This window comes from Gopherus flavomarginatus, chromosome 9 (assembly GCF_025201925.1).
Source record: "Gopherus flavomarginatus isolate rGopFla2 chromosome 9, rGopFla2.mat.asm, whole genome shotgun sequence".
NCBI classification, from domain to species: domain Eukaryota; kingdom Metazoa; phylum Chordata; order Testudines; family Testudinidae; genus Gopherus; species Gopherus flavomarginatus.
Genome location: NC_066625.1, coordinates 10,805,804 through 10,822,745, shown reverse-complemented (window position 1 = coordinate 10,822,745; position 16,942 = coordinate 10,805,804). Strand labels below are relative to the sequence as shown.

At 39.3% G+C, this 16,942-nt stretch overlaps 1 protein-coding gene across 4 annotated transcripts in view; it reads left to right on the top strand.

The window, feature by feature from the left end:
* The first annotated feature begins 10,872 nt into the window (after positions 1 to 10,872).
* SDK1 (sidekick cell adhesion molecule 1) overlaps positions 10,873 to 16,942 on the top strand; it is a 672,152-nt gene continuing 666,082 nt past the window's right edge. For 2 of the 4 annotated variants that reach the window (XM_050966274.1, XM_050966277.1), the window contains exon 1: positions 11,151 to 12,584. In XM_050966274.1, coding sequence (XP_050822231.1) covers positions 12,110 to 12,584 — 475 coding nt within the window. In that variant the 5' untranslated portion in view covers positions 11,151 to 12,109. Of the gene's footprint in view, positions 10,912 to 11,150; positions 12,585 to 16,942 lie in introns of those variants that run through there. The other 2 variants (XM_050966275.1, XM_050966276.1) reach the window with 2 other exon arrangements.

Below are 16,942 nucleotides of genomic sequence, written 5' to 3'. Positions count from 1 at the left end.
AAATAGGATGAAATTCAATAAGGACAAATACAAAGTATTCCACTTAGGAAGGAATAATCAATTGCACACATCAGAAATGGGAAATGACTGTCTAGGAAGGAGTAGGAAGGCATCTGGCGGTTATCGTGAATCACAAGCTAAATGTGAGTGTAACACTGTTGCAAAAAATAGCAATCATCATTAGCAGGAAGTTGTAAGCAAGAGAGAAGTAATTCTTCTGCTCTACTCCGCACTGAGAAGGCCTCAACTGGAGTATTGTGTCCCATTCTGGGTGCCACATTTCAGGGAAGATGTGAACAAACTGGCAAAAGTCCAGAAGAGAGCAACAAAAATGACTTGGGAGGAAATATTGACTGAAAAGAAATGAATAGTGATTAATTGCAGTTTTAATCGCACTATTAAACAGTAGAATACCAATTGAAATGTATTAAATATTTTTGGATGTTTTTCTACATGTTCAAATATATTGATTTCAATAGCCACACAGAATACAAAGTGTACAGTGTCACTTTACATTATTTTTATTACAAATATTTGCACTGTAAAAATTACAAAAAAGAAATAGTATTTTTCAATTCACATCATACAAGTACTGTAGTGCGATCTCTTTATTGTGAAAGTGCAACTTACAAATGTGGATTTTTGTTGTTACATAACTGCACTCAAAAACACAACAATGTAAAACTTTAGAGCCTACAAGTACACTCAGTCCTACTTCTGATTCAGCCAATCACTCAAACAAGTTTGTTTACATTTGCAGGCGATAATGCTGCCCTCGTCTTATTTACATTGTCACCTGAAAGTGAGAATGCGTATTGACATGACACTTTTGTATCCGGTATTGCAGGGTATTCATGTGCCAGATATGCTAAACATTTATATGCCACATCGTGCTTTGGCCACCATTCCAAAGAACATGCTTCCATTCTCATGACACTCGTTAAAAAAATGTGTTAATTACTTAGTGACTGAACTCTTTGGGGGAGAATAGCATGTTTCCTGCTCTGTTTTACCTGCATTATTCCATCTATTTCATGTTATAGCAGTCTTGGCTGATGAACCAGGATGTTTGTTTTAAGAACACTTTCACTGCAAATTTGACAAAATGCAAAGAAGATACCAATGTGAGATTTCTAAAGACAGCTACAGCACTCCATCCAAAGTTTAAGAATCTGAAGTACCTTCCAAAATCGGAGAGACACGAGGTGTGGAGCATGCTTTCGAAAATCTTAAAAGAGCAACACTCTGATGCAGAAACTACAGAACCCGAACCACCAAAAAAGAACATCAACCTTCTGCAGGTGGCATCTGATTCAGATGATAAAAATGAACATGCATCTGCTTGCACTGCTTTGGATTGCTATCAAACAGAACCTATCATCAGCATGAATGCATGTCCTCTAAAATGATTTAAATATGAAGGGATATATGAATCTTTAGCACATATGGCATGTAAATATCTTGTCATGCCAGCTACAACAGTGCCATCTGAATGCCTTTTTCTCACTTTCAGGTGACATTGTGAACAAGAAGTGGGCAGCATTATCTCCTGCAAATGTAAACAAACTTGTTTGTCTGAATGATTGGCTGAACAGAAAATAGGACTGAGTGGACTTGTAGGCTCTAAAGTTTTACATTGTTTTATTTTTGAATGCAGTTATTTGTTTGTACATAATTCTACATTTGTAAGCTCGACTTTCATGATAAAGACATTGCACTACAGTATTTGTAATAGGTGAATTGAAAAATACTATTTATTTTGTTTTTTATAGTGCAAATATTTGTACATTTTGTATTGTGTTGTAATTGAAATCAATATATTTGAAAATGTAGAGAACATCCAAAAATATTTAAAGAAATGGTATTCTATTAGTATTTAACAGTGCAATTAATCATGTGATTAATCATGATTAATTTTTTTAATCGCTTGACAGCCCTACTCCCTATCTGTCAGGGTGGTTAAGCACTGGAACAAATTGCCTAGGGAGGTTGTGGAATCTCACTCATTGGACATTTTAAAGAACAGATTAGACAAATACCTGTCAGGAATGGTCTAGTTATAATGTAATCCTACCTTGGGTGCAGGGGACTAGACTGGATGAGTTATTGAGGTCCCTTCCAGTCCTACACTTCTGTGATTCTATTTTCTTTTAAGGACCCTAAAACAGAGTGATGGGTGAAACAGGTTATCTTCCACATTTGTTTGTTTACCAAATATGCCTAATTTCTGGCACACCAATTTTAGCTGACTTATTTCCAGTCCCACACTTTTCTGGTCTACTAGGCATGATCTTAACACAGTCCTTGAATTACATCAGCAGGGTTTCTTTTTGTTTGGATTTATTCAGTCTGTCTCCTTTTTGCCCCTTTACCCCACATCAACATTTACTGTGACAGGTTATTGTGACATTTTATAAACATTCACTCAATTAGGTTAAATTTATAGGCCCAATTATTACAAGAAAGCATTTCAAATTACTACTATGTCTGGATAAAAAAGCTGTTCAGAAAAAAAATAAAGTAGTGTTAAAGGAAGTGACCACAAGGCTTTGATGCTTACTTACTTCTTTAAGGATTCATTTTTATTTTTTTACTGCAATATTCCTTCCTTTCATCTGCCTTAGCATTGCTGTAATTGCAACATTCTGCCAGTTGGTTAAGTTAATTACAGTTGGGTATCGCTATGGCTTTTTCAAGGAATATGTATTCCAGATCATGTTTACTACAGAAAGGTGACAGTCTGAATTTGAATCAAATGTGCACTGCCTGATGAACTTTATTACACATTTAAATAAATTTCTACAACTTACCTAAAGAATGTGCAGGAACAGCCCATGGGACCACTTGGAAAATCTTTATAATTAGCTACTTTTAAAAAGATGAAAATGGATACAGACAAGTCAGAATTTCTGTTACTGGGAAATATTCTTCCCTTCCAAAACACGGAACTGCCTTATTGATCTTGATTTAAAGGCTATACTTATTGATACTCCTGAAATGGGAACCATATAAATGTACAAAGCCTGACTTGCTATTTAAACTACTTTTCTGTATGTACAAGCAGGATACGAATAGCAATAACTAATCGGGTGAGCAAAATTATTTTTAGGGTTCTTCTTACTCTGACCCTGGGCCTAACTTGACTACATTGAAAGATACAGTCTATTTGCTGTTGATCACCTTCAAATGAATAACTCCATGAAGAGGGAAAGAATCATGGCACTCAGAAGAGCAAGGCTTGAAAAGCAGAGGTGCGCTGATTAGATGCCAGATGAATAATGGAGAGTCAGTACAGAGAAGAGGTTGGTTGATGTACATAAGGATGCAGCCAAGGAGAACAGTGGCAACAATTAAATTATTTTGGCTGCTAAGGATAAGAACCTGTTGGTGAAGATCCTCAGCACCAACTGCCTGGAAAAAATATACTAAATGATTTTAATATTGTGCAGTCACCCCAGAACTTGTAAAAGACAGCTAGCACATTGGCTCATCTGATTTAATCCTGTCTTCATCTCCCTTGAGTCATGCACTCTAGTTCAGCTTTTGTTTTGGCCACCTGGAGTTATGAGATTTAAGCTTGATGCCTAAACTTGAGCCATCCGTAAATTTGGAAAATTCTTGCATATGCAAGTATATGCACGCACAAAAGATTAGCGACCAATAGAATATCATAAAAAGATAAGCAACACTCTAAATACAGGTAAAAACTCTGCTGAAATCAACATAATGGCAAATTCCACTGGATTTGAATCTTAGTCTAAATCACTACTAATGAATGCCTTTTTATATCCTTCCAAAAGAAAAATAATTTACAGTCAGGTCAGGAAGCCTTTACTGTAAACACCTACGTGTGTTTAGAAACTTACGCTCTCCTTTCATGATCCATTTATTGTTCAAGTCCTCATAATAATTGTTTTCATCCTTCTCTCTGTTGTATCTTTATTACCTTGTATTCAACTTGATTTTTTTTTAATTATTCCATTATAATCATGTCAACCAATTTTAAAAATGCAGTCTTGTAATAATGGAATCAATGTATTTATTTCTGTGCATTTTTCAACTAACTTAATTATAGTAACTCAAGTATATTCTAAATTATGTTTTCTTTGTATATATTTAATATTTTTTCTTTAAAGAAAAATACTGATAATGTAACCTCATAATATCAAAATTCAACAGGTATAGATAAAATACCTATGAACAGAACATATGTATATCATACATTTTGAAACAAGTCTTGTATTTAATAAAAATATTATCATTTGTACCTCTATAGTGCTTTTCAAAACACTTCAGAAACATTAGCTGAGCGCTGACAACACCCTTGCAAGGAAGTTAAGTGATATACAGGGATTATTTCTTCCATCATTAAAATGCAGCCCTCTCTGGGGCGAAATGCAGCACTTAACAGTGCAAATGAACACTCTATAACAGTTTAGGTCAGGAAATTAAGAAAACTATGATCAGCTGAAACCGCACTGGAATTAAGGTAGGAAGAATATAATTTCTGAGCTGCATTTCTGCCAGAATACTGTCACCTCTCCTCATATAGAAACTGCCATGAAATCTTTAATTATTACAAGTGGTCGAGACTTCAGTTTGGTGTCTCACCTTAAAGACAGAACCTCCAGCAGCAGCACACTCATAACATTATGCTCAGGCATTGGTTCATTAATGACTCGGGGGGCAGATGTACTGAATCACCAGCACCTCTCCTTGCAGTCCTAGGTGTTCCTTGGAGGTCTCCCATCTGTCATGACCCTGGTTAGGTTGACATAATACTAGAATTCAGTACGAAGTGGTATAACTGCAGGTTTAAATGCAATTTGTTAGCAGCTTTCTCTTTTGTACGTATGTTCAATTTTTACTTGCATTTTAATCTTGATCAATAAGTAGATTCAGAGACTTGCAGGCAGATGCAAAAGGAAGATCAACACTTAAGGAATTTAATATAATGGAAGAGTTATGGTATAAAGGTTTGGTACAACCTATGCATTTTGTCTGTGTCTATAGTACTTATGGACAATCCCAGCCATTGCTCAACTCGCTCAGGTCACCTTTGTCTGGGGCATCCTCTGAATCATGAAAGGTAATCATTGCTGCCCGTTGCTGGATGTCCAGACCGACTGGTGTTTGAAGACTGCAGACTTGTTAAAATAAGATCTCTCTCTACATTTTATCCAAACTCGTCTGGAGTAAAATCATTACAGCTCCTGTGGTCTTCCTCCTGGAGGCTCCAAGAATGTTTTCAAACATTTACATTTCAAAAACGCAGAACCTGTTGTCTTGATCCTTTGTGTTACTCCGCTAACTCTCTACTCCATAAAACACAGCAGGGAAACGTGGCCAGGTCATTGTAAATTTCTTCTGACAGTAAAATGGGATGGCCTTGTGTTACATTGGCATAATGCAGAAGATGGGGGTAACTCAGAAGCTACACGTACCCTTTTCTAGAGACTGTACAGATACTGTCCAAATCTGCTCATCTGGCTTTTTAATATATTAAACATAGCTATGTTAAGCACTATGAGGACAAGTCTTAAATTCGTAAAAGCCATGAAACGTGGAGTTCAGTCAGTCTGCTCACTCTGCCCTTAACTCTTACCGCTGTGCCTTAGTATTGTAGCTCTACTGTTCTCAGATTCCTATATCTTGGCACAATGGTACTACGAAGTAAGTGAAAAACTTTTAACTCTGAAGTTGCTGGCATTTTTGAACTTAGGCTCAGATGCTGGATGGCATTTGAACTTATCTTCTATGTTTAACTGCTTTTTAGTAAATTAAAACCAAACAGAAAAAAACACAAGACTGTTACTGTGTTTGTGTAAGAGGCATTATAATTCATATAATATTAAGTTATTTAATCCCTCAGAATTCTATCTGAATTCTTATTGTTATTCCTGAGCTGTCTTCTTTGCAGAAGACACTTCCAGAAGTGTGGTGAGGTCATTGTATAATGCTTCTCATGGGATTCCCAGCTATGTAATATGATATTTTTTATTCTCCTCCAATCTTTATTATTGAGGTAGGAGCAGATTTACATCATTAAAGCAGAGCAGCTGGCTAGTGACCCTTGGGACTACCCCCTTGTTTAGGAAGATTTCAGACCCTCCAATAGTCTACTATATTCAGACTGATTTATTGGGTTGCAAAGCCATCCTGTTTTTAAAATAAGTTATTTTTCAATCACATATCTGTTGTTTTCTAAAGCTTTGTCTCTCAGGAAGACAGGAAGAGTATTCATAGTAGTATAAAATCTTTTGGAACAACCATATAGTTAAGTTAATGCAATTGTTTTTCCTAGTGATGAATTTGCACCGTAATTTTAGATTAAAGCAAAATCCAAGTCTAAGAATGAACTCCAGGACTCAGGAAGCTTGGAATTCTTATTGTCACCACTGTACAGACACATGTTGTATACACAGAAGGGTTCTCTACATCAGAAACTTGAATTGCTCTATAGCTTAGCAGCTTATTCAAGATGGAGCAAGGAAGACCTGGATGAAGATCATAGGACAAGATATGATGCTCAAGTACAAGAGGATAAATAGTGTTCTTGAGAGTTTGAATATTAACACCTATGCTGCTGATGCCACTTCTTTGTTCTATGGTATTACCTGTCAATGTAGAAGTGTCTTTCCTCTTATATTTCAAAGCTATTGCTGTTTTTTTCTTTACCAACTATATTTTCTGAGCACAGTAAAACATCAAAGAAAACATCTTGGTGGAAAATACTATATGCTGGTGTCAATTTAGTCACAAATGCCTTTTCTGGAAAAATGTATGACAGACAAAATGACTAAGTTTACTTACAGACTAACATAAGCAACCAAATCAGTGATTTCCTGGCTAGAAAACTAGAATTTGGTGTGATTTCCAACCTTGCAATTCAGTATTATCCATCAGTGAATGGGATAGCTTTAGGAAAGTAAGATAGGGTACATTTGTTGAAAACAAATATAATCAGGCATATTTGAGATACTCCCTCCACAGGAGTCTGACTGGCTGACAAAAGTCACAACTGTAGCAGTATTCGGTATAATTATACGAGTCAGGGCAAATTAACTATTTGTGACAAAATTATAACATTTTTGTTAATGTCAGAAGTAAAATTACAACAAATACACCCAAGCCATTGAGTAACATAAAGATTCAAGTTGTCAATTTATTGCATGGCTATTTGTTCCCCTCTTTTCTTTCCTACCAAACCAAGAACTGTGTTGTTTATCTTTAGTTAGTTTCCTCTATAGTGTGGTTTTATGATCCTTCTTTTTTAGCTTAAGAGCTGTCCTCAGAGAGCTGGCATCTCTTGGGGTAGGTGAGTTTTCTACTCCTTCCTTCACCTGTTTTCTGCCCTCTGTTTCTAATGTTTCTCTATGTTTTCATCACGTATATAAATAAAATGATACAATATTCTACAATGATGTTATAAAATTATATAGCTTACAATATAATTGGTATCATGTTTGCATTTTAGTTATTTTTAAATTACAGGAACTGCATATTTATCATATTTTCTCCACCATCTGCCTGTCTTTTTACACCATTGGCTCCATCTCCTTGTCTTCTATGCTTCCCCCCACCCCCACTGGTTTGCCTTCATAAGTCTCTAATAGTTGTCTTGGTTTTACATGGGACAGCTGTTCTACCACCTTTCCTGCCACCAGTTCAGCACTTTGCTCCTCACTCATAATGTACATTAGGGAGAGTGGAGAGCAAGTGTGGAACAGCATCATGGAAACAGCAAAAGCAATATTATCAACATCCAGGCAGCCATCTCACATTGCAACACTTAAAAAAAAAACTTCTCCAAAACAACAGAGCTGCATTTTAGAGACACAGGTCTTGTGTTTAAGGCCAAAAATGGTACAGTATTGTCTTCAATTGTCTTAGCTTACTACAATTTAAAAGCACTTGTTAAGATGCAGGCTAACATCTTTGAAGTCAGGCTGGTGTGTAGTAGCCTAAGTTCCACCCAGCCCAGCTAGCAGGTCTCCAAACATGTTATTCTGTGTCTCAGCAAGCCAGATAAGAGGGCCCTTCAATTGCGTTAAGCTAACATGATTGAAGAAAATACCATTTTTGCCCTTCAGGAGACTAAAGGCACTTTACCAGGTCAAAAAAAAGTAATCAAACACACACTGCCTCCCTACTGAAAATACACAGGGGAATAATTTTAAAGAGGCATTATCAGGTTGAAGAGATTTTTAAAAAAAAAAAAGCAGGTGTCTTTATTTGTTACTAAATATTAAAATTAAAATGTTTTAAAACTGATTTACTTTTATTTAGATGGTGTATTTTTTTTTATTTCACTCAACTTCATAGGCTTGGATGATGAAAATTGTCTAGTTTAGTTTAATTTTCCTATTTTTATACACCAGCACAATCCTGTGGGTTTGAGACAACTATAAATGAATTTTCCTTGGAATGAAACAACATGGCTTCAGTGAAAACAAAATAATGGAAACAAACATATTACTGCTAGGTTTTCTATAACTCATCTTTTATAAAGCCTTAATTTGGGACCTAAACTGCCTGATGATTATTTTAACAACCGCTACTTCTTCAGTACTGATAACCACCTTCAACTTCACTATAACTTAAATAATAGAGTACCTGAGCCTTTCTTCCTACATGCAGGGATGTCATTTCAGGAAAAAAAAAGGATTGGAGTGTGTGGCAAAGTTGCATCAGCATACAAAACATTATATATCATATTATATCCTCCAAAGTCCAGGGGGGGGGAGAACCAAAAAGTGGAGAATATACACCTCTGTCATGGGGCAGCTGCCCTATAGCAAATGACACCCACTGATTTCAAACTGATCTTAAAATCTGAAACTGAACTTCCAAACTTGTCAGGCAGATCTACAGCCGTAATACTGCTTTGTGGTAATTAAAAACCCAATTAAGTGTGTTATGCATTTCCAGTTAGAGTAAATTAGACCTCCACCCCACCTTCAAACAACTAGTTTTAAAATAGTTTCTCCCCACTGCAGTGAATTGTTGATAGCTCAACAAAAATTATAAACACAGTTGTACCCCTGAGACCAGTTCTCTACACAGTTTAAAACAGTCTTGGCTCAGCTTATAGTATAGTGTACTGAAAACAGACCTTAGGGATGGACTTGAGTATAAGAGTGGAGTCCTGAGTTCTATAATTATTCACCTGTTTCACAGCAGTGAGGGAAAATGTACTGGGATAGAGTACATCATGCATCTGGTTGTTAATAAGGTTGGGGCTGAAATACAGCTTGTTTTTTGGTTACTAGGGAGAGGTTACAGAGCATTGGGGTAGCCTAGATCTCCTGTTAGGATATGCAACACAGTGGGATATTGATATTAGATACTGAAGTGGAAAGGGTTCATCTGTAGGGGCAGAGGCATACTATGCACTAATTCAACGATGGAAACAGAAAAAAAACTGGGGAAAAGCTGGGATATATAATGCATCTATTAGATAATAAGGGGAAGAGCAAAAGAATGTGCAGGGCACTGGGTATCATGAGCCTGATACTGACTGGGGGCGTTATAGCCACCCATTAGTTACTGAATAAGTAAAAACGTGCACATGTGACTATTAGATATCAATGAACCTGTTACACATTAGAGAGTGGAAGGGCTACAGATATGTTGCACTTGTTGGATACTATGTGGGAAGGAGATTGCACAGGTGTGGGGCTGACAGATGACATGCTCGTTTGTGAGGTGGGGTAGGAGACTTTCCTTTTTATTATGCAAGAAAACAGGGCAACGTGGAAGAACTGGCTTAATTTAAATGCCTCTGATTTCTTTGCCAAAGCTTCATACCCTTCCATAACACAGAAACATCTTACATTTGACGTGACAGTTTCCTGTGTTCTCCTGGTGAATCCAACGCAACAGCTATCTTGCCACGATATTAAAAAGAAAAGGTTGGGCGCAAACCTAGTTGAAACATTTGCTGGTATATCAAAAAAAACAAAGCTCAAGAACTTTGCAGCGCTGTTAGCCCCTGCAGGCTGAGCTAAAGCACCACACAAAGAGAGAAGGGGGAGGGCGTTCATTTGTACCTCTAGGCTCCCTGGCTTCCATCAAATCCCTCCTTTTGCTCGTTGCTGCCAAAAATTAATAGCTTCAGGGGATGCACAGAGAGAGATTCTTGGCCCGCAGCTACAGCAGTCGCACCCATTCTTTGCTGGGCGTGCCTGCCCTTCCACCCTTTCCGCTGCAGAGGCCGGCTTGCAAACCTAGGGGGCGCAGCGAGCGCGACGACCAGGGACGACGTTCCACCGGGCTACCGCGCGCGGCCGTTAAACAACGCCCCACCCCCTCCCCCTCTCTTTTCCCTCTCCCCCCCCACGTCTTCTGTCCAATCAGTCGCCTGGCTGGAGGCGGTGCCTCGGAAAGGGTCGGGGGCGGGAGGGAAGGTTGGGACGGTGAGCGTTCCATGCGGCTGCGGGAAGGTCCCGCGCTCCTTGCCAGCTAGTGTGTGAGGGGGAGGGAGCTGGGCTCCCTCCTCCTACCCCCCCCCCGCGCCTGTACAGAACGGGCGGGCAAACCTGTGTGAATACACCCAACCCCCGCACATCGCCTGCCTCTGACAGCGCCCCCCCCCCGTTCTCTTACAGCAGCTTTGCTTGGCCCCGGGAGGGATGTTTCCCCACACAGCCCCAGCCCTCCTCGGTGTAGGTCAGGGGATGAGGGGGAATGGGACGGGAGGGCTGTGTGAGTCAGGCTGGGGAGATGGGGGTATTTATGGTTGGATGGGGAGGGGAAGTGGATGTGGATTGAGTAAGGGGGGGTGGGAGAGGAGGGAGGCAAGGGGGTAGGGACCACGAGAGGAGTGTCTGGACTCAGCAAAGTGGGGGTGGGGTTGTGAAGTGTGGGCGATAGGGGTAGGGTTGAATACCAGGTGATACAGAGCGAGGGGTGAGGAAAGTTCAGGCTCAGTCCTGTGGCGGGCAAGGGAGGGAGCTGGCAGGATTTTTGTTTGATCCCTTTCCTTCCTTGGTGATTTGTTTTACTTTTGGTTCTGATTCGCTTTTTTCCTATTTGTATTTTAACAATCAGGACAAAAACTGAGGAGGAAAAACCTCTAAAAAACTTTCCCCCGCTCTCTTTAAGGGGCGAGGGGACCAATTCCCGCTTTGTTCACATGTTAAACCTTTAGCGTTTACTTTGTTTTGTTTTATTGTGTAGGGGTTTATTGCTGCTCCGATAGAGCTTTTCCTCTTGTGTTTGCAGCTTCTCTGAGGGAGAGACACACAGGAAGAACCAGGAGCCCTGGACTGCACAAACAAGGAACGTAGGAGGAGTCCACATAAGCAACAGGACTGGAAGGATTTCACCTTGTTGCTGCTTGTTTCAGGCGATTTTCCGTCCTCCTCCTTGAAACGCCCCAGCAGAGGGTTTCTTTGTTGCTTTCGCTACCGACCAGAAGCAAATCCTTTGCATGTTTTTGGAGGTGGTTTTTACTGCGGTTCCCTTGCAAGAAACAGACCAGCACCTTCCTGCTAGGAGGGAAATCTGAGCAACTGAGGTTTCCCCCACCTCCGGCTGAGTGTGAGAGTTCGAGTCACACCCCTACTGGCCTGTAGCTGACTTCAAATCTAACTGGAATCACAGCTAGGGCTGCTAAATCTACCTGGTCAAGGACCCTTCAAACCCTCATATTGATGACAGATTTGTAGCCAAAGGAAAATCGGATTAATATAATTGTGGAGCTCTGGGGAGATATCTTGAGCCTACTCTGTCTGCATGGCTAATCTTGCAATTGTCTGAAATAAATCTTTAGTTCAAGGAGTAGTGCGATATTTTCCCTTGGTTTTAGGTTTATTTTCTACTCATACAAGCATTTAACACTTCTGTAGCAGGGGTTTAACGGGGAATGGGACACATGCGGAAAACTAACCTGCTCCATAACAATCACAAGTGGGAATAGTTTCCGTCATCTTTGCGGTATGAAAGGTGCTCTCTGGATTGTCTGCTGGTGGCTCTCTAAATGGATCAATCGCTCTCTCTGGTTTTGCTAGCGATGTGATGAAGGATCCAGATTTATTGGAATACTAACGCCAATAAACTTACTCTCTCAGCGTTGAAGGCATTGGATGTGACAGTGCAAAGAAACATGTGTTTCACATTTCTGCCTGGTTGTTTTGGTGCAATCAATACCTCCACAAGATACGTTGATTTAGATGGCGATTATAACACAGTCATGCACACGGCGTGCTGCCTTCGGGTTGCATGCAAAGTGAGCACAAATCACCGAATCCTCCGCTCCTGTAAACCGGGGGTTTCGGTTCCCCCCAGACTTCAGGATGAAGGCAAAGGGCGATGTCCTCAACCCACCAAAGAGAAACCGGCCTCGGGGTGTGGAGTGATCAACGGCCAAAGAGCTGACAAAAGTGTCATCAGGCAGTCGGATCGACTGGGGATCCGTGAAGAAATAATAGTTGGAAGAAAGGTGGATCGAGAAATTATTGCACGAAGGAATAGCTGGAGAGACCGGATGATGATAAAGTTAAACTTCTGTTTCTTCTTCTGTCGCGGATGGTGGGCGTTTCTGTTGATTCAGCTCCACATGTTGCAAGCACTGGCACAAGGTAGGACTCACAGACATTTTTGTTCAGAGAAATGCTGCATCTGCCTTTTAGGAGGCAGAAATCCTGTTCGGGCATGGATATAGCCCTTTGCTTTAATCCCATAGAGAACAAACTTCAGAAACCGTAATTAACAATGGATTTAATATATAAATGGTATTTTATTTATAAACAGCCCATTCTTTATAGGAACAAGCGTTTACCCCTTTACCTAATTCTCTTAGCTTTCTATCCCGTTTCGACCCCCCCCATATAAGTATCAATAGCTATATCGGGATCCTCACACAACCTTTCCATTTTATTTAATTGGAGATAAGCATACATTTCTGTTATTCCTTAATTGGAGATAAGCATGCATTTCTGTTATTCCTTAGGCAGCAGAAGAGTTAACTTCTGTGTGAGTTTAAAAAAAAATCATTGTGCAGCGACATAAACTGTCAAGAGAAACGGACTCATAAACCCACCGACTAGAACTAAATCAGACATGTAAACACATTTTTTAAAAAAATAGTAGTACCAGTGTGTGTGAACTTCGAGTCGAGTCTTGTTCATTCCTTAGATTGTTTAAAAAAAAATAAGTGACACAAAACTGCGATTGATTTGTATCTTGAGTATTTTCAAATCAGAGATCCTAGCGGTTAAATGAGTCTCCTGTAAACGAAGGGTCACAGTCGACCAATCGATTTCAAATATCAAGTGGCAATCACTTTCCATCCAAATTTACGTCTTAAAAAAAATAGCCGAATGCAGGGTAATTCTTAATAATCCTTCGACAGAGTAAACAATAAGTGGTAGGCTATGGCATTATGGTTGGCTGAGCAAAATGACATGCTGAACAAATGCAGCTTTCACTTTCTTTGTTGTTTTGTGTTTTATTGCTGAGTGTATTGTGTGTGCTCCACTAGTGTATTCATTTCTATAGTGTGGGATGATGAGTCAGCGATTAAAACTCAGAAATTAATAATCTCATAAAAGGGGGAATGAGTTCTGCAAACAAATCTTTAAAATAAAGTATCCTCTATGTTTTGATTAACCCTGTATTTAATAGATGTTTACCAACTTCATTTTTAAAGTGTAAACCAGTATATCCTGATTTCATCAACTAGCCTTTTACAAATAAAATCAATGCATCAGTTTGCTTATCTTTGAACTGTTTGTGTGGATGCTCACTAGCTCTTTAGTTTTTGTACATAGGGGAGAACTCTACAGCTAAAGTTTAATAACTGGATAGTCTGCATGTTGAGGGAGAGGGCTATGAAACCAAGTATGCTGTAATCTGTCTACTCAGCCTTTACTGTTGCACCCTTTCAAACATTTTCAGCCGCAAGGTATGGAGTAGTTCTAATCTACTGTTTAATAGTGAACTCCACCCTCATAAATCTGTCTCTTTTTCAAAGTTTTGTTTATGCTGTCATTCCTATTCCCAAACTACTTGTGCTGAGGCCTGCAAACCTTAACAGAGGCTATTGTTATAGTAAAACAGAATGTACTTACATCTAGTTAATGTAATCCTCTGCAAATTATAATTCACATTTCTTCTCTTTTTCTGTATCCTTGATTGGCATCTACCAATGTGACCTTTTATTTTGAAAGGCAAATATTTTAAAATGTCTATTTAAATTGGACTTCTTGAGATTAGCAGTGGAGCCAGTTTTACATGTAGATCCCTGAATCAATTAAATTGACTCATTAAAAAATATTTTCTGTGAATAGTAAAAGTAACCTTCATCTTGTAGTAAAAACTATGCATGTATATTTGTGCAGTACTTAATATACTGAAACAATATTTCTTTTAGTGCCTATTTCAGAGCTTACTAAGCACATTAAAAATGCATCTTTATTGAATTTGTTTGGGATTTGTACAAAGTCTAGTGTTACAAACTATCCTAAACTTTGAAAAAGTTATAACACAATCAGTTTCTTAAATGCGTAGGCAAAGCAATAATTAAACAAGCAATAGGCCTGCAAGGGGGCAGAAAGATAAACTACTTTCTCCTTCAGTGGAAAAGCACTTGTGCAACTACATGGGGATGGGGTTTAGTAACTATTAGTCAATGAAGTATGAACAGTTCATTCAATGAGGTACCAACAAAGGGTGGGCTTCAGGAAGGAACCTGGGCATTGCAATGCTGAGTGTCCAGGCCCCTAATTTTTAGATGCCAAGAAAATAACAACACTACTGTGATCCACAAAGCTGAGTTAGGTGCCTTGGTTCCCTGTACAGTAAAATGGGGAGAGATAAGCACCTTAGAATGCAATCCAGAAAAGCCAGCGTGCCAGATAGGACCTGCTTAGAGTAGCCAATGGGAGATGGTGGTGAGAGTGGTGTGTGCTGAGTCCCATTCTGTTGGAGATAGGTGCTTGAGGCTGGGCTGCTTAGCAATCCATGAATTGGAATCAGGCTCCTAAGGTGATTCTTGTGAAAATGAGTTAAGCACCAGCCTCACGCCATACAAGATGGCTGGAGGAGGAGGTGCTGCTGGTGCTGCCATCCTTTTTATAACTTGTAGCCCATGGTTAGAGCACTCATCTGGGATGCGGGAGATCCATTTTAAGTTCCTCCCTCTCTGCCAAAGAGGAAGAAAAGAGGTGAACCGGGGCCTCATCGCTCAGGAGAGTGCTCTAACCACTGAGCTATGGGATATTCTGATGTAGGGCTCCCTCAGTGTCTCTTGCTAAAGCTGTTTCAGTAGGGATGAATTATGATGCAGGGGGACTGGACCTAGGGTCACCCCCATTCCAGATGAGTGTCCTAATCACTGGAGTACCGAATCCATCTCACATTCTCTTTTTCTCTCTGGCTCAGTGACTATTGAGGCATTTATTTACAGTGGAACCGTCACTGGGCCAAAGAGAGAGAGAGTGTTTGAGAATGATTCTATAGTCCAGTGGTTAGGGCACCCATGTGGGTGCTGAGCAACCCTGTGTCTAGTCCCCATGCTCTGATCACTCTTGTTATTTAGCCACAGTGGGACAGCTTGAACAGGAGAGACTGAGGAAGCCCCGCATTGGTATATCCCATTGCCCATAGTAGTAGTTCCTTTAAAATGTGATGTAATAAAAAACAGTACCAGTCTTAATGCAATGCACTTCAAACAGGTTGCCATAAATTTTAAATTCAGTGACAGGTTGCTGTTCTCAATGCTTTCTGAATTGTATGATATATCCATCATTTTTATATCAAATTGAAAATTCACATTGTAGAAGATATATGTCAGTTTATGACAAAAGCTCATATATCTTGAAAATGAAAGTTCTGGTACAGCTACACAGGGTTTCTAATGGGATGATGAGTTGGTCATATGGACAAGAGTATTACATGGCCCTCTATAATCTTTTTATCTGATCAGAATAAAAGACAACATTCTAAATGTGAAGCCTATGGCTGTTAGGATCTGAAGTCTTCACAAATGACTGTTCCAGCACTTTTAAAATTAAACCAGGTACATTGAAATGCACTATCAGTTTGGTTCCCAATAAACTGAATGGAAAAGATCGAGACTAAGTATTTAATATTTTCAAATAAACGATAAAGTATTTTTGTGGCTGTAACTAGTTAGAGTACTGGCCACAACTGGATGATCTATATAGAACAAAGGATTCAGAGATGAGACATACAAATAGAACATTTTGACAATACACATTGCTCAAAGTTTTCACTGCAATTTTTTTAGGCTGTGTTAGAGGAGATGTAAGCATTTATATTCATTAGCTGTTCAACCTTCATTGGTAGCTAACTGTGATACTGGCTTATTGTGGTGTATTTTTATTTTAAAATGAATCCAGTGCTTATGAAAGATACAAGGACTGAAAGTACTGGAAAGTGAAGTCTTCCCTTCAACTTGCAGTATTAGTGCAAGCCTTCCTTCATTGGTTCACCAATGAGCTTGAATTTGTTTGGATAGACAAGGATGAGAGGGTAATTTAAAATTTCTGTGCCTATTCAGTCCTTGGTCTTTCTGCTGAGCCTGCCAACCATAATGCTTGTGGTGGTTTTTGACAGGTTTGCCCATTAGGAATGAACTAGTTGGCACCAAATTATCATAGGCCATAAAATAGCCATAAGAAGGTCATTTGTAACCACTGTTAGTCACTGTTTAGGAATTTCAGGTTCAGATTAGCAGATAAATGATGAAATGCTTCAGATCACATTAACAACCCCCTAAATTAACTAGTGCTCCTGCAGGTAGCTACTGTATTTAAAACAAAGGTCCTGATCCAGCAAATTACTCTCCTTGGGTGGATCCCTGTGACTATGCAGAGCCCCACTGATTGAACAGAGCTCATTACAGGATTTAGCTATTAGAGTTTAATAGTGACATGTCTACTAGAGGATTTGAATTACTGTTTGTTTAAATATG